The sequence below is a fragment of the Cololabis saira genome, chromosome 18 (assembly GCF_033807715.1).
Source record: "Cololabis saira isolate AMF1-May2022 chromosome 18, fColSai1.1, whole genome shotgun sequence".
Taxonomy (NCBI): domain Eukaryota; kingdom Metazoa; phylum Chordata; class Actinopteri; order Beloniformes; family Belonidae; genus Cololabis; species Cololabis saira.
Genome location: NC_084604.1, coordinates 7,017,708 through 7,035,115, shown reverse-complemented (window position 1 = coordinate 7,035,115; position 17,408 = coordinate 7,017,708). Strand labels below are relative to the sequence as shown.

The 17,408-nt window shown below is 41.5% G+C and overlaps 1 protein-coding gene across 1 annotated transcript in view; it reads left to right on the top strand.

Moving 5' to 3' along the window:
• LOC133464890 (gamma-aminobutyric acid receptor subunit rho-2-like) overlaps positions 1 to 17,408 on the top strand; it is a 71,422-nt gene that overhangs the window by 13,210 nt on the left and 40,804 nt on the right. Inside the window, exons 3-5 of the mRNA XM_061747085.1 lie at positions 10,041 to 10,108; positions 15,783 to 16,006; positions 16,097 to 16,179. Coding sequence (XP_061603069.1) covers positions 10,041 to 10,108; positions 15,783 to 16,006; positions 16,097 to 16,179 — 375 coding nt within the window. The remainder of the gene's footprint in view (positions 1 to 10,040; positions 10,109 to 15,782; positions 16,007 to 16,096; positions 16,180 to 17,408) is intronic.

Genomic DNA, 17,408 nt, shown 5'->3' with positions numbered 1-17,408 from the left:
ACTCATGTTCTGAAGAGAAAAGACTTTGAAATGAAAAGGCGCCTCTTTGGCTTCTCGTTAAGATTTTTCTGCCTCTACAAAATCCTCAGAGTAGAATCAAATGTGATTTGTGTTCAGTGGTACTTGGGGAGAAATATGAATGTTGATGAGGTTTCTGTTATCCTAATTATAGCAGGCGCAGCGCTCCCATTGGGCAGTCCCCCATTGTGGCAAGTCAAGTTGCTGCACAGCAGCAGATAGGTGTGTCGTCATGTCAACTTTTGAGGGTTGCATCTATTTTTAGAGCCTCCTCCCAGTATGTTTGGAGGTTTAAAACAACTTAAAACAGGATAGATAGACCTGCCGTGCATTAGTGATGTTTACATTAAAGGGAGAGAAGCACGGAGGTGAAGAAGCCTCCACTAAATGCATCCCATCCCCGGGATTTCCCTCCGGACTTAGTGTCTGTAATGCACAGGTCGAGCTGTCTAATCTAAGCGCGGTCAACCAACAGCGGATTTACAGCTGCTAATCCACCAACAGTGGGACAGTGGGGTGGAAGGGCGTTTTCACAGCCTTAGTTTCCCTCTTTCTATTCTGTAGAAATTGCATGAGAACAATTGAGGTCCGAGAGCCGAGTCTGACGGAGGAAACAAACGAATGAAACTCCTCACCAAGTGCAGATTCAGTCAGAGATGTTTGACCATGATGGACTGCAGATGTACGAGTCCTCCAGCTCTCCAGTCAGATTTAATTTAAACTACAGGACTGTCTCAGAAAATTAGAATATTGTGATAAAGTCCTTTATTTTCTGTAATGCAAAAATGTCATACATTCTGGATTCATTACAAATCAACTGAAATATTGCAAGCCTTTTATTATTTTAATATTGCTGATCATGGTTTACAGCTTAAGAAAACTCAAATATCCTATCTCAAAAAATTTGAATATACTGGGAATCTTAATCTTAAACTGTAAGCCATAATCAGCCATATTAAAATAATAAAAGGCTTGCAATATTTCAGTTGATTTGTAATGAATCCAGAATGTATGACATTTTTGTTTTTTTAATTGCATTACAGAAAATAAAGAACTTTATCACAATATTCAAATTTTCTGAGACAGCCCTGTAATAAAGCAACAAAAAAAACCTGCAGATTGTCTTTGAGAAAACGGATTTGTGCTGACTTATCCAGATGAAAATTTGTTTGCATATATTTGTCATTACATCACAGTCACAGAACGGCAGCCTTGAAGGGCTGGATCTTATGTAAGCTTTAGACTCTAAGCTGTAGAGTCCTCTGTTATTTATGCCCGTATGAATGAATGTGGCTCAATCAAAGTACAATAAATACTGAGCACTCGCAGGACCCTTCGCGAGTAAAGATGTATGTTTTTATTCTTCTTTGCTACGCGCCTGTCTGAACCGCTCCCATCAAACAGGTGACGCAGAGACGTCTCACACATCACACGTGGCAGCGCGTAGGAAGTGCGTGCAAAACCCCCGGAAACCGACTCCTCATGTGCCAGAGTTTTATCTTTGACGAACATCTGTTGGTTCAAATAGATATAAATAGTTGCTTGGATTAAGTGATTAATTCTCGTCATGTAACCCACAAGTGCTGCTATCTTATGCCATTAGTACATTATATCCAAAAGGGCGGCAGAATGTTCATTGATTCAGTGACTTTTAGGCACGTTGGGGATTCTTGTCAGAACAAAGACTGTTTTTTTAGTTTTTTTTAGTTTATTTCGGTCATGACATCACAAAAAAAAAAGAATAAAAATGACAACAAGGAAACGAATACGCTGATCAAAGAAAACATTACAAAAAAGTTTCCAATATACAAATAACATCTAGACCGAAAAAGGTGTAGGCTGAAGCAAAGCTTATTCATTGCCTACCCTCAAAAAGATTATTTAAAGTAATAAAAGCAAGAAGTAAGAGATAAGACTGCCAGTAAAACAAATTGCCTCCATGGGGATAACAAAGATTCCTCAAGAAATAAAAAATAAATAAATAAAAGGTGCAGTCTACATGTTTCCTTCATCCTTAAATAATCAAATCAAATCACCAATTAAATGAATACCCAAATCAACATAGTAAGCATCACCGCTCATTAATTTGATATAGAGCAGGGGTCGGCAACCCAAAATGTTGAAAGAGCCATATTGGACCAAAAACACAAAAAACGCATATGTCTGGAGCCGCAAAAAATGAAAAGTCTTGTATCAACCTTGGAATGAAGGCAACACATGCTGCATGTAGCTATATTAGTTATAACTGGGGGAAGATTTTTTTTCATTATGCACTTCGAGAAAAAAGTCGAAATGTCGAGAAAAAAGTCGAAATTTCAAGATTAATGTTGAAGTACAATTTTGAGAAAAAAGTCGAAATGAGAAAAAAGTCGAAATGTCGAGAAAAAAGTCGAAATTTCAAGATTAATGTTGAAGTACAATTTCGAGAAAAAAGTTGAAATTTCGAGAAAAAAGTCGAAATGTCAAGATTAATGTTGAAGTACAATCTTGAGAAAAAAGTCTAAATGAGAAAAAAGTCGAAATGTCAAGAAAAAAGTCGAAATGACGAGAAAAAAGTTGAAATGACGAGAAAAAAGTCGAAATGTCGAGAAAAAAGTCAAAATGTCAGGAAAATATTCAAAATTTCGTGAAAAAAGTCAAAATGTCGAGATTAAAAAGGAAAAAGGAAGAAAAAAGAGGAAAAAAGAAAAAAAAAGGAAAAAAGAAAGTCAAACATTTTTGAAAAATCTCCAGGAGCCACTAGGGCGGCGCTAAAGAGCCACATGCGGCTCTGGAGCCGCGGGTTGCCGACCCCTGATATAGAGAAATCATCCTTCTTTTGAATGTTTTTTTAAATAAGGTTAAGGTTCTGCATGATTTCAAATCCCTCTCCAATTTATTCCATACATCCATCACTGCCACTGTAGCATCTCAGTTTGTTGTTGGTTCTGATTTTTGATTTCCCTCCACGTTGGGATTCTTGTCAGAACAAAGACTGTCCAGCAGTTTCTGTCCTCGGGACACGGTGAATTTAACTTTTAATCTTTTATTTAAATGTGTATTGTTTTTATTCTGTGGCGATGGAAGAATTGGACGCCCTGTTTGAAAAGTACAGATTTTATTGATCAGACAGACAGACAGTGTGGGCAGAAACAGAACAAGTATAGCGACGCTAAAGTTGTTCAGCAACCGATGGAGTAAAGGTGGGTGGAAAAGAAAAGAGAGTTTTATCTTTGACGAACATCTGTTGGTTTAAATAGATATAAATAGTTGCTTGGATTAAGTGATTAATTCTCGTCATGTAACCCACAAGTGCTGCTATCTAATGCCATTAGTACATTACATCCCAAAGGGCGGCAGAATGTCCATTGATTCAGTGACTCTAATAATTAACTTGATCAGAAAAAAAACGGCAATTGCTTAATCCCAAAACGTGGTTAACAAATGTTTGCTCTCATGTCACATGATGGATTGGTATGGATTATGTGCTTCTGTTTTCCTCCTATTCTTTCATGGTAATTCCATTTTAAAGAGGTGAGATGTGGATTAAATGAGCTCCTCGACTGTGTTCTACCAGAGAACCGTGAAGCGCTGAACAATGACTACGTTTACATGCAGTCAAAATTCGGGTTATTGCTAATATTCCGGTTACTGAAACATTCGGAATATTCCGTTTCCATGCGTGAGCAAACAGGGTTATCCCTGTATACATGGTAATTAATCATTCGGGATATCTGGATCAAACCAGCGACACACGGAGAACATCATGACGCAATTACCGTCATTTCCGCTTCTTCTTCCTGTATCCAAATTCAAAACAAATGCTGCTTCGCGCAACTTTTCGCTCACCGTCTTGTAAATCTCGCTATTCCCGTACTTTCTACTGTCTACAAATGCCAAAATGTATATATCCTTCATTACATTTATAAAGTGATTAGTCTCCTCCTAACGCAGTAAAGGGGTACCGGCAGGCCAAGCGAGCCGCGGCACGGGCAGTCCTGAAGGCAAAAACCCAGGTCTGGGAGGAGTTCGGGGAGGCCATCGAGGAAGACTTTCGGTCGGCCTCGAGGAAATTCTGGAGGACCGTTCGGCGCCTCAGAAGGGGGAAGCAGTACTCTGCCGGCACCGTTTACGGTGTGGGTGGGGAGCTGTTGACCTCGACTGGGGACATTGTCGGACGGTGGAAGGAATACTTCGAGGAGATCCTCAACCCGACTGACATGCCTTCCACTGAGGAAGCAAAGAGTGTGGACTCTGGGGCGTGCTCATCCATCACCCAAGCCAAGGTTACTGAGGTAGTTCATAAGCTCCTCAGTGGCAGGGCACCGGGGGTGGATGAGATTCGCCCTGAGTACCTCAAGTCTCTGGATGTCGTAGGGCTGTCTTGGTTGACACGCCTCTGCGACATCGCATGGAGAAAGGGGACAGTAACGCTGGAGTGGCAAACCGGGGTGGTGGTCCCTCTGTTTAAAAAGGGGGACCGGAGAGTGTGTTCCAACTATAGGGGGATCACACTTCTCAGCCTCCCCGGGAAAGTCTACGCCAGGGTACTGGAGAGGAGAATACGGCCGATAGTTGAACCTCGGATTCAGGAGGAACAATGCGGTTTTCGTCCCGGTCGCGGAACACTGGACCAGCTCTATACCCTCCGCAGGGTGCTCGAGGGTTCATGGGAATTTGCCCAACCAGTCTACATGTGCTTTGTGGATCTGGAGAAGGCATTTGACCGTGTCCCTCGTGCCATTCTGTGGGGTGTGCTCAGTGAGTATGGAGTCCGGGGCCCTCTATTAAGGGCTGTCCGGTCTCTGTATGATCGGAGCAGGAGTCTGGTTCGCATTGCCGGCAGTAGATCAGACTTGTTCCCGGTGCATGTTGGACTCCGGCAGGGCTGCCCTCTGTCACCGGTCCTGTTCATAATTTTTATGGACAGGATTTCTAGGCGTAGCCAGGGGCCGGAGGGGATCCGGTTTGGGAACCACAGGATTTCATCTCTGCTTTTTGCAGATGATGTTGTCCTGTTGGCTTCATCAGACCGGGACCTTCAGCATGTGCTGGGGCGGTTTGAGGCCGAGTGCGACGCGGCAGGGATGAGAATCAGCACCTCCAAAACCGAGGCCATGGTTCTCCACCGGGAAAGGGTGGCGTGCCTTCTCCGGGTGGGTGGAGAAGTCCTGCCTCAGGTGGAGGAGTTCAAGTATCTCAGGGTCTTGTTCACGAGTGAGGGAACGATGGAGCGTGAGATTGACAGACGGATCGGTGCAGCGTCCGCAGTTATGCGGTCGATGTACCGGACCGACGTGGTGAAGAAGGAGCTGAGTCGAAAGGCGAAGCTCTGGATTTACCGGTCAATCTACGCACCTACCCTCACCTATGGTCATGAACTTTGGGTAGTGACCGAAAGGACAAGATCACGGATACAAGCGGCCAAGATGAGTTTCCTCCGCAGGGTGGCTGGACGCTCCCTTAGAGATAGGGTGAGGAGTTCGGTCACCCGGGAGGAGCTCGGAGTCGAGCCGCTACTCCTTCACATTGAGAGGAATCGGCTGAGGTGGCTTGGGCATCTGTACCGGATGCCTCCTGGACGCCTCCCTAAGGAGGCCCCCAGGCATGTCCCTCCTCCCTAGGGAGGTGTTCCAGGCATGTCCCTCCTCCCTAGGGAGGTGTTCCAGGCATGTCCCACCGGGAGGAGACCCCGGGGAAGACCCAGGACACGCTGGAGAGACTATGTCTCTCGGCTGGCCTGGGAAAGCCTCGGATTCCCCTCTGAGGAGCTGGAGGAAGTGTCTGGAAGAAGAGCTGTAGGAAGAGCTGTAGGAAGACCTGGAGGAAGAGCTGGAAGAAGAGCTGTAGGAAGAGCTGTAGGAAGAGCTGTAGGAAGAGCTGGAGGAAGAGCTGGAAGAAGAGCTGTAGGAAGAGCTGTAGGAAGAGCTGGAGGAAGAGCTGGAGGAAGAGCTGGAAGAAGAGCTGTAGGAAGAGATGGAGGAAGAGCTGGAGGAAGAGCTGGAGGAAGTGTCTGGGGTGAAAGAAGTCTGGGCATCCCTGCTGAGGCTGCTGCCCCCGTGACCCGGGAACGGATAAGCGGAAGAAGATGAGATGATGAGTAGTCTCCTCCTCACTCCAAAAGTGTGGCGTGGTCTTGCATTTCTCCATGTTTATAAGAACTTCCTGGACTCAAAAGACCAGGATTCCTTGTGAACAGAGCATGCGCAGAAAACAAATTCATGTTCCGTTTGATGGGGATATTCCGTTTGGGGTTTACATGACCGAATATTCGGGTTTTAAAAGGAGTAACCCAGGGGTCATATTCGGGTTTTTAAAATTTATTCAGAGGGGTAATTGGTGTTTACATGGCCGTGCAAAACCGGGTTATTGCTAATATTCGGGTTTTAAAAGGGTTATTGACTGCATGTAAATGCAGTCAGTGTGTGCCCAGAACTCTGACACGGCTCTGTGTTTCCTCTGCTTCTGCGTTGATGTTCAGTGCTGTTCGTGCAAGTGGCACTTTAAGGTCACGAGGAAGCGCTGATTAATCGGTGTCTTCTAAGAAATTGTGACTGTCAATAATTTGCTGACGGAAAATATTTCAGAATAAGAATAGTCTCAAGAAAATCTGACAAAACCATTTTGTGTGTATGTGACTGTTGCAGCTGAACATTTAAACTCTGCTCTCTCATGTTCAGTGTGCTGAGGCAGAAACATCACCGTAATCATCATACGCAGTCATATTCCTTTCTGAAAAAAAAGGATTTTGTGCTCTTGCAGTTGAGCTCTGAGCTCAGAGTGCAGTGTGGCTGCAGCTTCGTGCTACAGAGCTACAGATGACCTGAAATGCAAGGTCACCCCTGGCTGAGGCTTTTTCTTTTTTTCCCCTCAGCAGGTGTCTGATTTTAGGTTGTCTGTCTGACTGGGCATGTCAGCTCAGGATTTACTGAGGCCAGCACGTGATCTACGGCATATGGTGTGAGTAAGAGTAGGGAGGACACTGTTGACAGCTGGAACCGGGCAGGAGTTAATATCCCCTATTCCAGGTAGCAGCTTTGCTCGGCCACTAGTTACGTAAGGCTGGTGCTTTTACTCCTGCAGATTAACAATAACAGCGGGCCAATATGACTCTAACACACAAATGACAGAAGGATGTGTGAATGTTTTTCGCTGCTGATAATAAGACTACCAGGATACTCTTCCATATCCCTGTAAATCCTAAACTGGCCTTAAATACAATCCTTCCTATCAGCTGGACGACACACATGAACAAAAATGAGAATATGGGAATCTATTTAATGAAACATCCCATGTGAAAATGATGTGAGTTATTAGTCATGGCTTAGCAGGACACCCCGTCCTGTTATTTTTAGGAGTGTGTGTATGAGAGCGTGGACGGATGACACCGCGGCACGACCGCATCACCACTGACGTCACAGTTCCATTAAAATCAATGAATATCTTTGCATATCTATTTGTTCATCAGATCAACTAACTAGGATGTGGAAGAACAAAACTTCCACACGTTCTACAGTCATATTTGTGGAGAGGATTGTAGAACCCTATAATGTAATAATTTCCTGAAAATGTAATAACGCCTGAAAATGTAATAGAATTTGCACTTGCCTCATTTGAAAATGTAATAAAATCCAATAATGTAATAACTTCACCAATAATGTAATAAAATATCCTGACTGATATTGTAATAACATTTTTACCGATAATGTAATACCTTATTACATTATTGGGAATTTATTACATTTTTAAGTGGGTCTTTTTTTTTTTTTTTTAACTGATAAAGTAATACTTGACAGATAATGTAATATGTTAATTTTCAGTCCAGAGATCTACATTTTGTGTTTTAAGAATCTAAGAATGTTATATACACTGGATTGAAACACCAGAATGACTATTGGGTTAAATTGCAGACTTTGAGTACCATGTAATAAATTCCCAATAATGTAATAAGGTATTACATTATCGGTAAAAATGTTATTACAATATCCGTCAGGATATTTTATTACATTATTGGTGAAGTTATTACATTATTGGGTTCTATTACATTTTCGATTGAGTTAAGTGCAAATTTTATTACATTTTCAGGCGTTATTACATTTTAAGGAAATTATTACATTATAGGGTGGAAATTATTACATTATAGGGTGAAATTATTACATTATAGGGTGAAATTATGACATTATAGGGTGAAATTATTACATTATAGGGTGAAATTATGACATTATAGGGTGAAATTATTACATTATAGGGTGCTACAAGGATCCGCCTGTGAATGGCCGTCTCAGAGTTCAGGTTTATATTTAGTTTTAGCTCGTAGGTTGTCTGTCCACACGTTTTTACAGTGTTGGTCCCCTCAGTGTTTTCTTAGCATTATTTTGCCTGTAAAAGGGACTTCTAATTTCAAAGCAAACACCCCACAAATTCCTCCTCAGCGAGCTGCATCGACAGCAGTCAGCTGGTGAACAGATAGGGTTCATGGCGAACAAAAACAGAACTGAAATAGACTTGACACTTTTTATTTCACTGCTGGCTCATATTTCCTAGTATATGATAAATTACAGTGATTCAGTTCTGCTGGAGCAGATAATTAGGTAGTTGCAATGAGTCTCCGATAGCCAGCAGCGTTGGTGCAGAGCCAGCGGCTGCAACAGAAGCCGGGGATGTTGACTGCCTCGTCAAATATGAAGTGGGTGGATGACACGTCATCATCCAACAGTCTCACTGATGTGACGTCTGCATGGGAGAAAACAAACCAACTCAACCAGTGTGGAGCCCAGAGACAGACCTGGTGCTCTACACCAGTTCTCGAGTTGTAAAAAAACATCAGGGGGGATGGTGGATTTTTATCACATGGGGACAGATAATTTGTGCTGATTACAAATAATATAATATATTATGAATAATAGCAGTGACCAAAACAGCTGCAGAAATACTGCAGGAATGACATAGCAGCAGTTAAATGCAGCCTTCTGTAAGCTTTAAATATCCACTGGGCTTACATCAAATACATCAAAACACAACAATAAAAAACAGTTTTCTGAACTTATCAATATGACTCTGTCCTTCACAGGATAAGTAAAATGAATCACTGCAAAAACTCACAATCTTAACAAGAATATTTGTCTTATTTCTGGTTAAAATGTCTCATTTTATTAAAAAAAAATCTCATTACACTTAAAACAAGACTCATCACTGGAAAAAACAACAATTTTCACCTGTTTCAAGTAGATTTTCACTTAAAATAAGTAGAAAAATCTGCCAGTGGAACAAGATATTTTTGCTTGTAATAAGAAGATAAATCTTGTCCCACTGGCAGATTTTCCTACTTATTTCAAGTGAAAATGTACTTGAAACAGGTGAAAATTGTCAAATAAGTTATTTTTGTGGTGTTATTTTTCTGGTGATGACTCTAAATGTTGAAATAGCAGTAAAACCACATTCATTGATGAAATGACATAAGGGATGGAAAGGAGGGATGGCAGTTTTACAGGGGGGATGATTTGGACCGTTTTTATTTCAGGGGGGATGCCATCCCCCCTCATCCCCCATCATCCCCCCTTAACTCCAGTACTGATCTACACTAACAAAACAAATGGAGTTGTTGCTGATGTGAGACAAGAGTACGTGTGTTCTCAACAAAGTTGGATTCGCGTTCATTTTCCCATTTGATGTTGTTTCATCCAGTAAAAACACAATGATCACACTCAACCAATAAAAAACGATCACAAGGAAGAGACGCATCGTTTTTGTTCTTGCAACAGATGTAAGTGAGGTTTGAAGTAATACTTTAAGGCATGTTCAGATTCTTGTCAGAACAAAGACTGTTCAGCAGTTTCTGTCCTTGGGGCACGGTGAATTTAACTCTTCAATCAAACTTGTATTTAAATGTGTGTTGATTTTATTCTGCTGTGAATGAAAAATTGGACGCCTGTTTGAAAAGTACAGATTTTATTGATCAGACAGTGTGGGCAGAAACAGAACAAGTATAGTGATGCTACAGTTGAATGAATGAATGCATTCCTTATGACTGATATTGTCCGTAGGTCCTGCTGTCCCCGTTGGAGTGGACGTTCAGGTGGAGAGCTTGGACAGCATATCAGAAGTAGACATGGTAAGTGGCTTGTAAGTATTAAAAGTGTGTTAAATTAGCAGTAAAGATAGAATATAAACTGGATAAGGCTGTCAAAAGAGGGATGGAGGGAAAATAATTCAGAGAAGTTGGTAATAGGTCACATATACATTAGTGAAAAACAGGGAAATAACTAAGTAATAACCCTAACCCTCTGATAATCAACAATCACCAGCTAAAAGGACAGCTTTTATCAAAAGACTAGAACTATAATGTTGTTGTTAATGCCGTGAAATGACTAGACTAGTGCCAGACTAGACTAGTGCCAGATTGGAGGTTGTGAACAAATGAACACATGGAAAAGAGGCCCCTGTCACAAAATCCAGCTAATGAACCAGTGCAGGGACATTTTTCATCAACAGCACAGGAATGGACGCACAAACAAGCCTGCTAGCAACATTTGAAGTTGTGACAACTTGGCTTATGGGCTGCAACGTGAAATGGAGAGTGAAAATAAAGATGCTGAGCAACTGGGAGCCCAGTCGGGCTGGAATTTGATGAAAAAAGTCACAGGTGCAGCCAATTTAGATGATTAAGATGATGAGGCCGTGGACAGCGCCACCTGTGGAGAAGCGGAGGGGCGTAGCTGAATTCAATAAGATGAGTTTGGTGGAGATGTCTTATTCTAGGTACAGTACAGCAGGCGGCCACTGGTATTAAAGAGATCCCATGTTCTGGAAGGTCATGACTGTATCTTTATTAATAAGAAGTCCTTGTTTTTACTCAGTACGTTTACATGCAGCAAAGAGATGGGATTTCTGATTGTATCAGATAACGACATGCAGAAGACCGGATCACTTGTCTGAGTTTACATGCTGTTCAGAGATCGGATAAATGTCCAGAGCATGGCGGACTCCGTGACGCTAGGTGGCGCTGTAGCCATGGTAACCATTTCAACAAAGAGCCACCTCCGGTTGACGTCCACTTAATAACAACAAGAAAAGATGTCGTACGACGACCTGGTCTGATTTGTTGTTCCGAGTTTGTTTCCTTTGCTGCCACTAACCTTGCGAGAGGCGCAAAAGGCACAATAACCCTTTTTTTTAATTATTATATTATAAAACAGGAAATTTAAGGGAAAATACCAATACGGGAGGACGGCGGGAAAGAGGGGTAAAATACGGTAGTTTCCCAGCCAAAACGGGAGACTTGACAGGTATGCCAAAGTAACAACTCAACATCTGGCCAGCAGAAAAGTTAATCTTGCCGATGCTTCAGCACTTCTGCTGGAACTAGAAGATGTACTGCAGTTTCATGAGCTTGAGTGGAAACAAGTCATACGTGATATACAGTATATATATATATATATATATATATATATATATATATATATATATATATATATATATATATATATATATATATATATATATATATATATATACACACACATATATATAAATGTTGTCCTTTACTGAATTAAATGGTTGCTAATCAATAATTCCGCCAATTAATTAGCCTGCCTAAGTTTCAACTGCCCTTATAACAATATGACCTTTAATTTAAAATATTCATATTTTAGATTGTAGGTCATCTTATACCCCGTCAAACAAAATGACAACTAGCGGTGTCCGGAGCCTCCGCCCTCCGTCTTCCTTTCACTTCCGGGTGAAGCCCCAGAGGAAATTCTCCAGCATGTGCAGACTGCAATATCCGATGTCTCCGTATACATGGCGTTAACATTCCGACTGCAAACGGTTTATCTAGGTGTTGCTATCCGATAATTAAATGTCCGATATAGGTCCGAAGTAGATCGGATAAAGGTGTTTACATGCAGTTTAAAGTTAAAAGTCCAAACGATGTCTTATACGATCAGAAATCCGATTGAACTGCTGCATGTAAATGTACTAACTGTTATAATCAAAACTAGTTTGTGAATGTTGATGAATGCTCATTGACATGAACGGTTTGTTCTGCTTGGGGTCAATGACTTAATTCAGTGTAGGGTTACGCATTTAAACCAACCTTCTGTTCCGGAACCATAAATTTGATCTAAAACAGTCATTCTGACATTGTATAAGCTCCTGTTTGCAAGGACTAATGAGGATTACATTTAATTTACGACCAAAGGTTAGGTATTTAATTGCTTTGAAACAGAAGGGGAGAAATGAATGTTTTCAGACTGCAGCTGCTATTAATTACATTATGTCATAGGCCAAAATATAGACTACTAAACAGTCACATGGCAAAATATCTTTTTCTGTTGTCAGTATGTTTAACAATCATCGTCAAAAAGTTTTATAAAAAAGAGTCAAGCAGTTTTAACTGTCTACTAACTTCCGTTTTCTTTACGTGGGTCTCAGTTCTAAGTAGTTTGGTCCCCAATGACATAAATATTTTTGAGATAAACCACAAAACCACTGTGGCTCAGGAGCTCACAAAGATAGTAGCTAATTAGTACTTAGACAAGAAGTAATTGGGCATCATTGCATCTGCCGTTTTATTTCTTATGGTAGTAAGTTAGTACTGCCACAGGCTGTTTTCAGTCGAAGTGTGTTGAAATGTGTTAATTTGCTTTAGATGAAGGTGAGCCAGCCTAATTAAAAACATTTGTAGTTGAGCCCTGTGTAAGTTTGAAATAGGCTGGAAAATAGCCCACATGTGGCTAGTAGTGAGACTATTTTGGGACTTTTTGGATCCAGTATTAATAGCCCTTGTGCATTGGGTTATCTATGTTTACCCAGAATTGCACATTAGATGGGCCTCGTGTGTTTTCCCGGGAAAACACGTGATCACTGTGGCAATTAAAACCAGGGCAATGTTGAATAAATGGGCAAACTTGTCCTGCCAGACCACCTGTAGCTCCTTTCATACAGAGATAGTGGTAAAAGGGCACACTAGAGACCTCTTCTTTATTCCCTCCACTCTTCAGATGTGCATTCACAATGATCCCACATAGGTGCAGTACTTATGTGTCCTTTCGCAAGGCATTCTGAAATCCAAAGGTGTCCCTTTTCTATGACTGTGGTCCACAGCTAGCAACAAGTCCCTAAAGTCTCTGGCCACTGCTTAATTCAATTGTTACTGAATAAATAAATAAAAATCCAAAAGATACCAAAATAAATAAAGTTGACCTGGTTTTTACAGTGGGACACACAGAACTGTGCTGGCCTCAGTTTCCTCATCGCTGCTAGTGTTTGTGCATTGTCTGCGGCTACAGGAGAGAGACGTTGGGCCAGCTGGAGCAGGTGGTGCCTAAGGAATAGATTTCACTGAGAAGCTAGTGCCTAAGCTATAGAGTTCACTGAGAAGCTAGTGCCTAAGCAATAGAGTTCAACGAGTAGGTAGTGCCTAAGCAATATAGTTCACTGAGTAGCTAGTGCCTAAGCAATATAGTTCATTGAGTAGCTAGTGCCTAAGCAATATAGTTCACTGAGTAGCTAGTGCCTAAGCAATATAGTTCACTGAGTAGCTAGTGCCTAAGCAATATAGTTCACTGAGTAGCTAGTGCCTAAGCAGTGGAGTTTATGGAGTAGCTAGTGCCTAAGCAATAGAGTTCACTGAGTAGCTCGTGCCAAAGCAATAGAGTTCAATGAGTAGCTAATGCCTAAGCAATAGAGTTCACTGAGTAGCTGGTGCCTAAACTTGAGTGACAAAGTGGCCAATCCAGTGCTGTTGACTTGCTTGTCATTGGGCTAAACGTTTTCATTAGGTGGACTCGCCGGTCCAATTCCTCCCCGTCCTCTTAATACCTGATTTCCTCCTCCACTTTGAAGTTTCAGTGTTGTGCCTTTTTACATTTTCAGTTTTCAAAGCATTGATTCTGTCTCTTAGGCCTCCGTTACTATTTCAAGGTGGAACATCGATGAAACGAACTGTTCCACACAGAACAGGCTGTCAGATTAAAGGCTGTGGTCACATCCACCAAGCGAGGCAAAATTTAAGTCTCCATTGAGTCCTTGGCATGCCTTTGGTCTCCACCTGGCGGGACACTTGAGGTATCTGGGTGCCTAGATGTATCAAGATGAACCGCTTTTTGTTTGTCCCCTCACCTTGAACAAATATGCCTTGATCAGCTCTACAAGGGGGATTAGCGGTGGGATATAGAGCACAGCAACCTTTTTAAAATCAATGTACAACCCCAATTCTTAAGTGAAAACAGAATGCATTATTTGCAAATCTCATGAATCTATTTATCCCTAATAGAACTTAAACAACATATTGGATGTTGAAACTGAGACATTTTACCATTTCATGGAAAATGTGAGTTGATTTTGAATCTGATGTCAGCAACACATCTCAAAGAAGTTGGAACAGGGTCATGTTTACCATTGTGTAGCATCTCCTCTTCTTCCAACAACAGTTTGTAAAACATCTGGGAAGCGAGGAGGCCAGTTGCTGGACTTTTAGGAGAGGATTGGTCCATTCTTGTTTGATGCAGGATCCTAGCTGCTCAACAGTCCTGGGCCTCTGTTGCCAGATTTTTCATTTTATGCTTCGCCACTTGTTTTCTATTGGTGAAAGGTCTAGACTGCAGGCAAGCCAGTTCAGCTCCTGGACCTTTCTCCTGTGAAGTCCTGCTGTTGTGATGGATTAGCATTGTCTTGCTGAAACATTCAAGGCCTTCTCTTAAAGAGATATCTGGATGGGAGCATATGTGTACTCTTCACCATCAATGGAGCCTTTCCAGATGTGTAAGCTGCCCATGCCGTAGACGCTAATGTAACTCCATCACCCGTGACGCTTTGGAAATGTTCCCCAGCCCATGCGATGATTTCCAAATGAGCATCATGTCTGTTTTTAATTCAGTACTGCCTGAGGGCCCAAAGATCATGAGCATCCAGTATTGATCTTCAGCCTTGTCTTTTGCATAGGGATTCTTCCTAATTCTCTCAAACTTTTGATAACATTATACACTGTAGATGTAGATCTTCAAAGTCTTTAGTTTTACGTTAAGGAACATTTTCTTGAAATTGTTACATAAACTGTTGCCAGGTCCTGGGGTAGTAGTCCATCAACTTGAGAAAATGGGTTGCTTTGTATTTAACGTATTTCATTGTAGCATGAAGCATGATTTATTTTTTCAAATGTTGGTGGAGAGTCATCAAAATACATTAAATCATCTCTTTAAGTAATTAACCAAAAGGTTGTGGTAATGAATGCCATAAAAAAAATCAAGATACTGCCTCTAAATCTGTGTATTTAAATCATCTTTCTTTTATAAACACATTATAGTTATTGCTCATCCAAGGGATTTACAAATGCCCCTGAACTGCTCTTATGCAACCAAAGATACTTTTATGGTGTTTGCCAAGAGTACAATGTGTTGCTGCAGCCATTATTCCAAAGTGATTTGATCTTATGTAATGCCATGAGGAGAAAAGGATAGAGGCTGATCCGTGGCACGGGGCAGCAGTGCCGGCCCAGGACAAATCAAGCGTGCTTAGCAACACGCAGGAATGAGGCACCGGGACGTGGTTAATCAAAGACCAGTAGATTGTATCTACCGTGGATTGTATTTAGTTAACATATGTTCAAGACTTCTGTCGACTTTGTACGTACATTTAGTAATGAACTATCCAAATAATCCAGCAGCCATGGGTAACAGAACTATAATCCTAGTGGAATTCAATTAACCAGAGGAGTCCTCGCAGTAACACTTAATCCAAAGGCTGTTTCTGTTTTTCTGTGAATCCCCTCCCTGTGACTCCCTTAGGACTTCACCATGACCCTGTATCTGAGACACTACTGGAAGGATGAGAGGTTGGCCTTCCCAAGTGCAACCAACAAGAGCATGACCTTCGACGGGCGTCTGGTGAAAAAAATATGGGTGCCGGACGTGTTCTTTGTCCATTCCAAGAGGTCCTTTATCCACGACACGACCACTGACAACATCATGCTGAGGGTCTTCCCAGATGGCCATGTTCTCTACAGCCTACGGTGAAGATACCCAACTAAATCAGATTTGTTAGGTGTGGTTGCATTCTGCATGGAACTGGTGGAATTTACTCTCTGCTTTTAATACCACAGGGTTACAGTTACTGCTGCTTGCAACATGGATTTCAGTCGTTTCCCTCTGGACTCACAGACATGCACCCTGGAGTTGGAAAGCTGTAAGTATTCATGCACCGGGATATACCCCTCTTTTGCAAGGAAGAAAAATCTAAAAGGCTGTGCTTCTAATTATTAAAAGCCTGAGGCATTTTGGCAGCATGTTGCTGGTTGGTGTACGTTGCACCAACCAACCCCACACTGGGTGAGAATAACATCAAGCAATCTTTCAGGAAGAAGCTGGTGAAAATAATTCTCTCGCATTTCACACTAGCTGGAATTGCTTATAGAGAAACAGATTTTTATTTACTATTGCTATATGTTACAAGCGGGCTTTACGTACCGTTGCTTTTGCTTATGGTCACTGTAAAATCAATGTATCACATGTAAAAGGTGTTTAAATCAGTATTGCAGGTTGAAAAGTGTAAAGAACAATACATGATTAATTCGATTGATACAACATCATACAGTACAGGAGGCATGCCAGTCTCACAGCTCCTATGGTGGTCTGTTCTTTAATCAAAACTGTGTTGTCACACCTCAATTTCTCAGTTTTTTGTGGTACTTTTAAGCGACTGTCAATGAATCAACCTTAAGCTCAAAAACCTTCCAGCATTTCTAAAGTTATTATGTCATTTTTGGGAAAATATGAAACCACTCTTACACTTTGTAGTCCAGTATCCCTGCACACAGACACGACTTCTGCAAATATTTAGCTCTTTAAAGGGCATTAGAACCTACTTTTAAAAATCTACAAGAAGTTAGGATTAATTGAAATGGCTTAGAGTATTTTTTTTAAAGATTTTGTGGCTCTAGTGGCCTTTATACGAGGCGTAGACAGGAAGGGGGCAGAGAGGGAGAAGGGGGTCAACATGCAGCAAAGGGCTACAGGCCGGGACTGGAGCTGCAGGAGGACTGTAGCCTCTGTACATGGGCTGCTTCCTCTAACCACTGCGCCACCCAGCGGCCCAAAATGGCTTACGAGTATTGATGGATTCAGCATTTATGTTAGAATGAGAGGCAGGCTATAACAACTATGCAATATGTAAATTTCCATATATATTTTGTAAGTAAGGTCACGTGAGGACAAAAGTATGCGCTCTTTTGATTTTATCTATCAGATCATGTAAAATATTCTGGGTGTTTATCATGTCTTAAAGTTAGATGAAATCAACCTCTTGAATAAGCGCACACAAGACATATATCACATTATTAGTTATTTGACTAAATAAAGCAAAAATGCAGGGGGATCCCATGATTCGATAGCTTATAGAGCTGCCATTAAAACCCC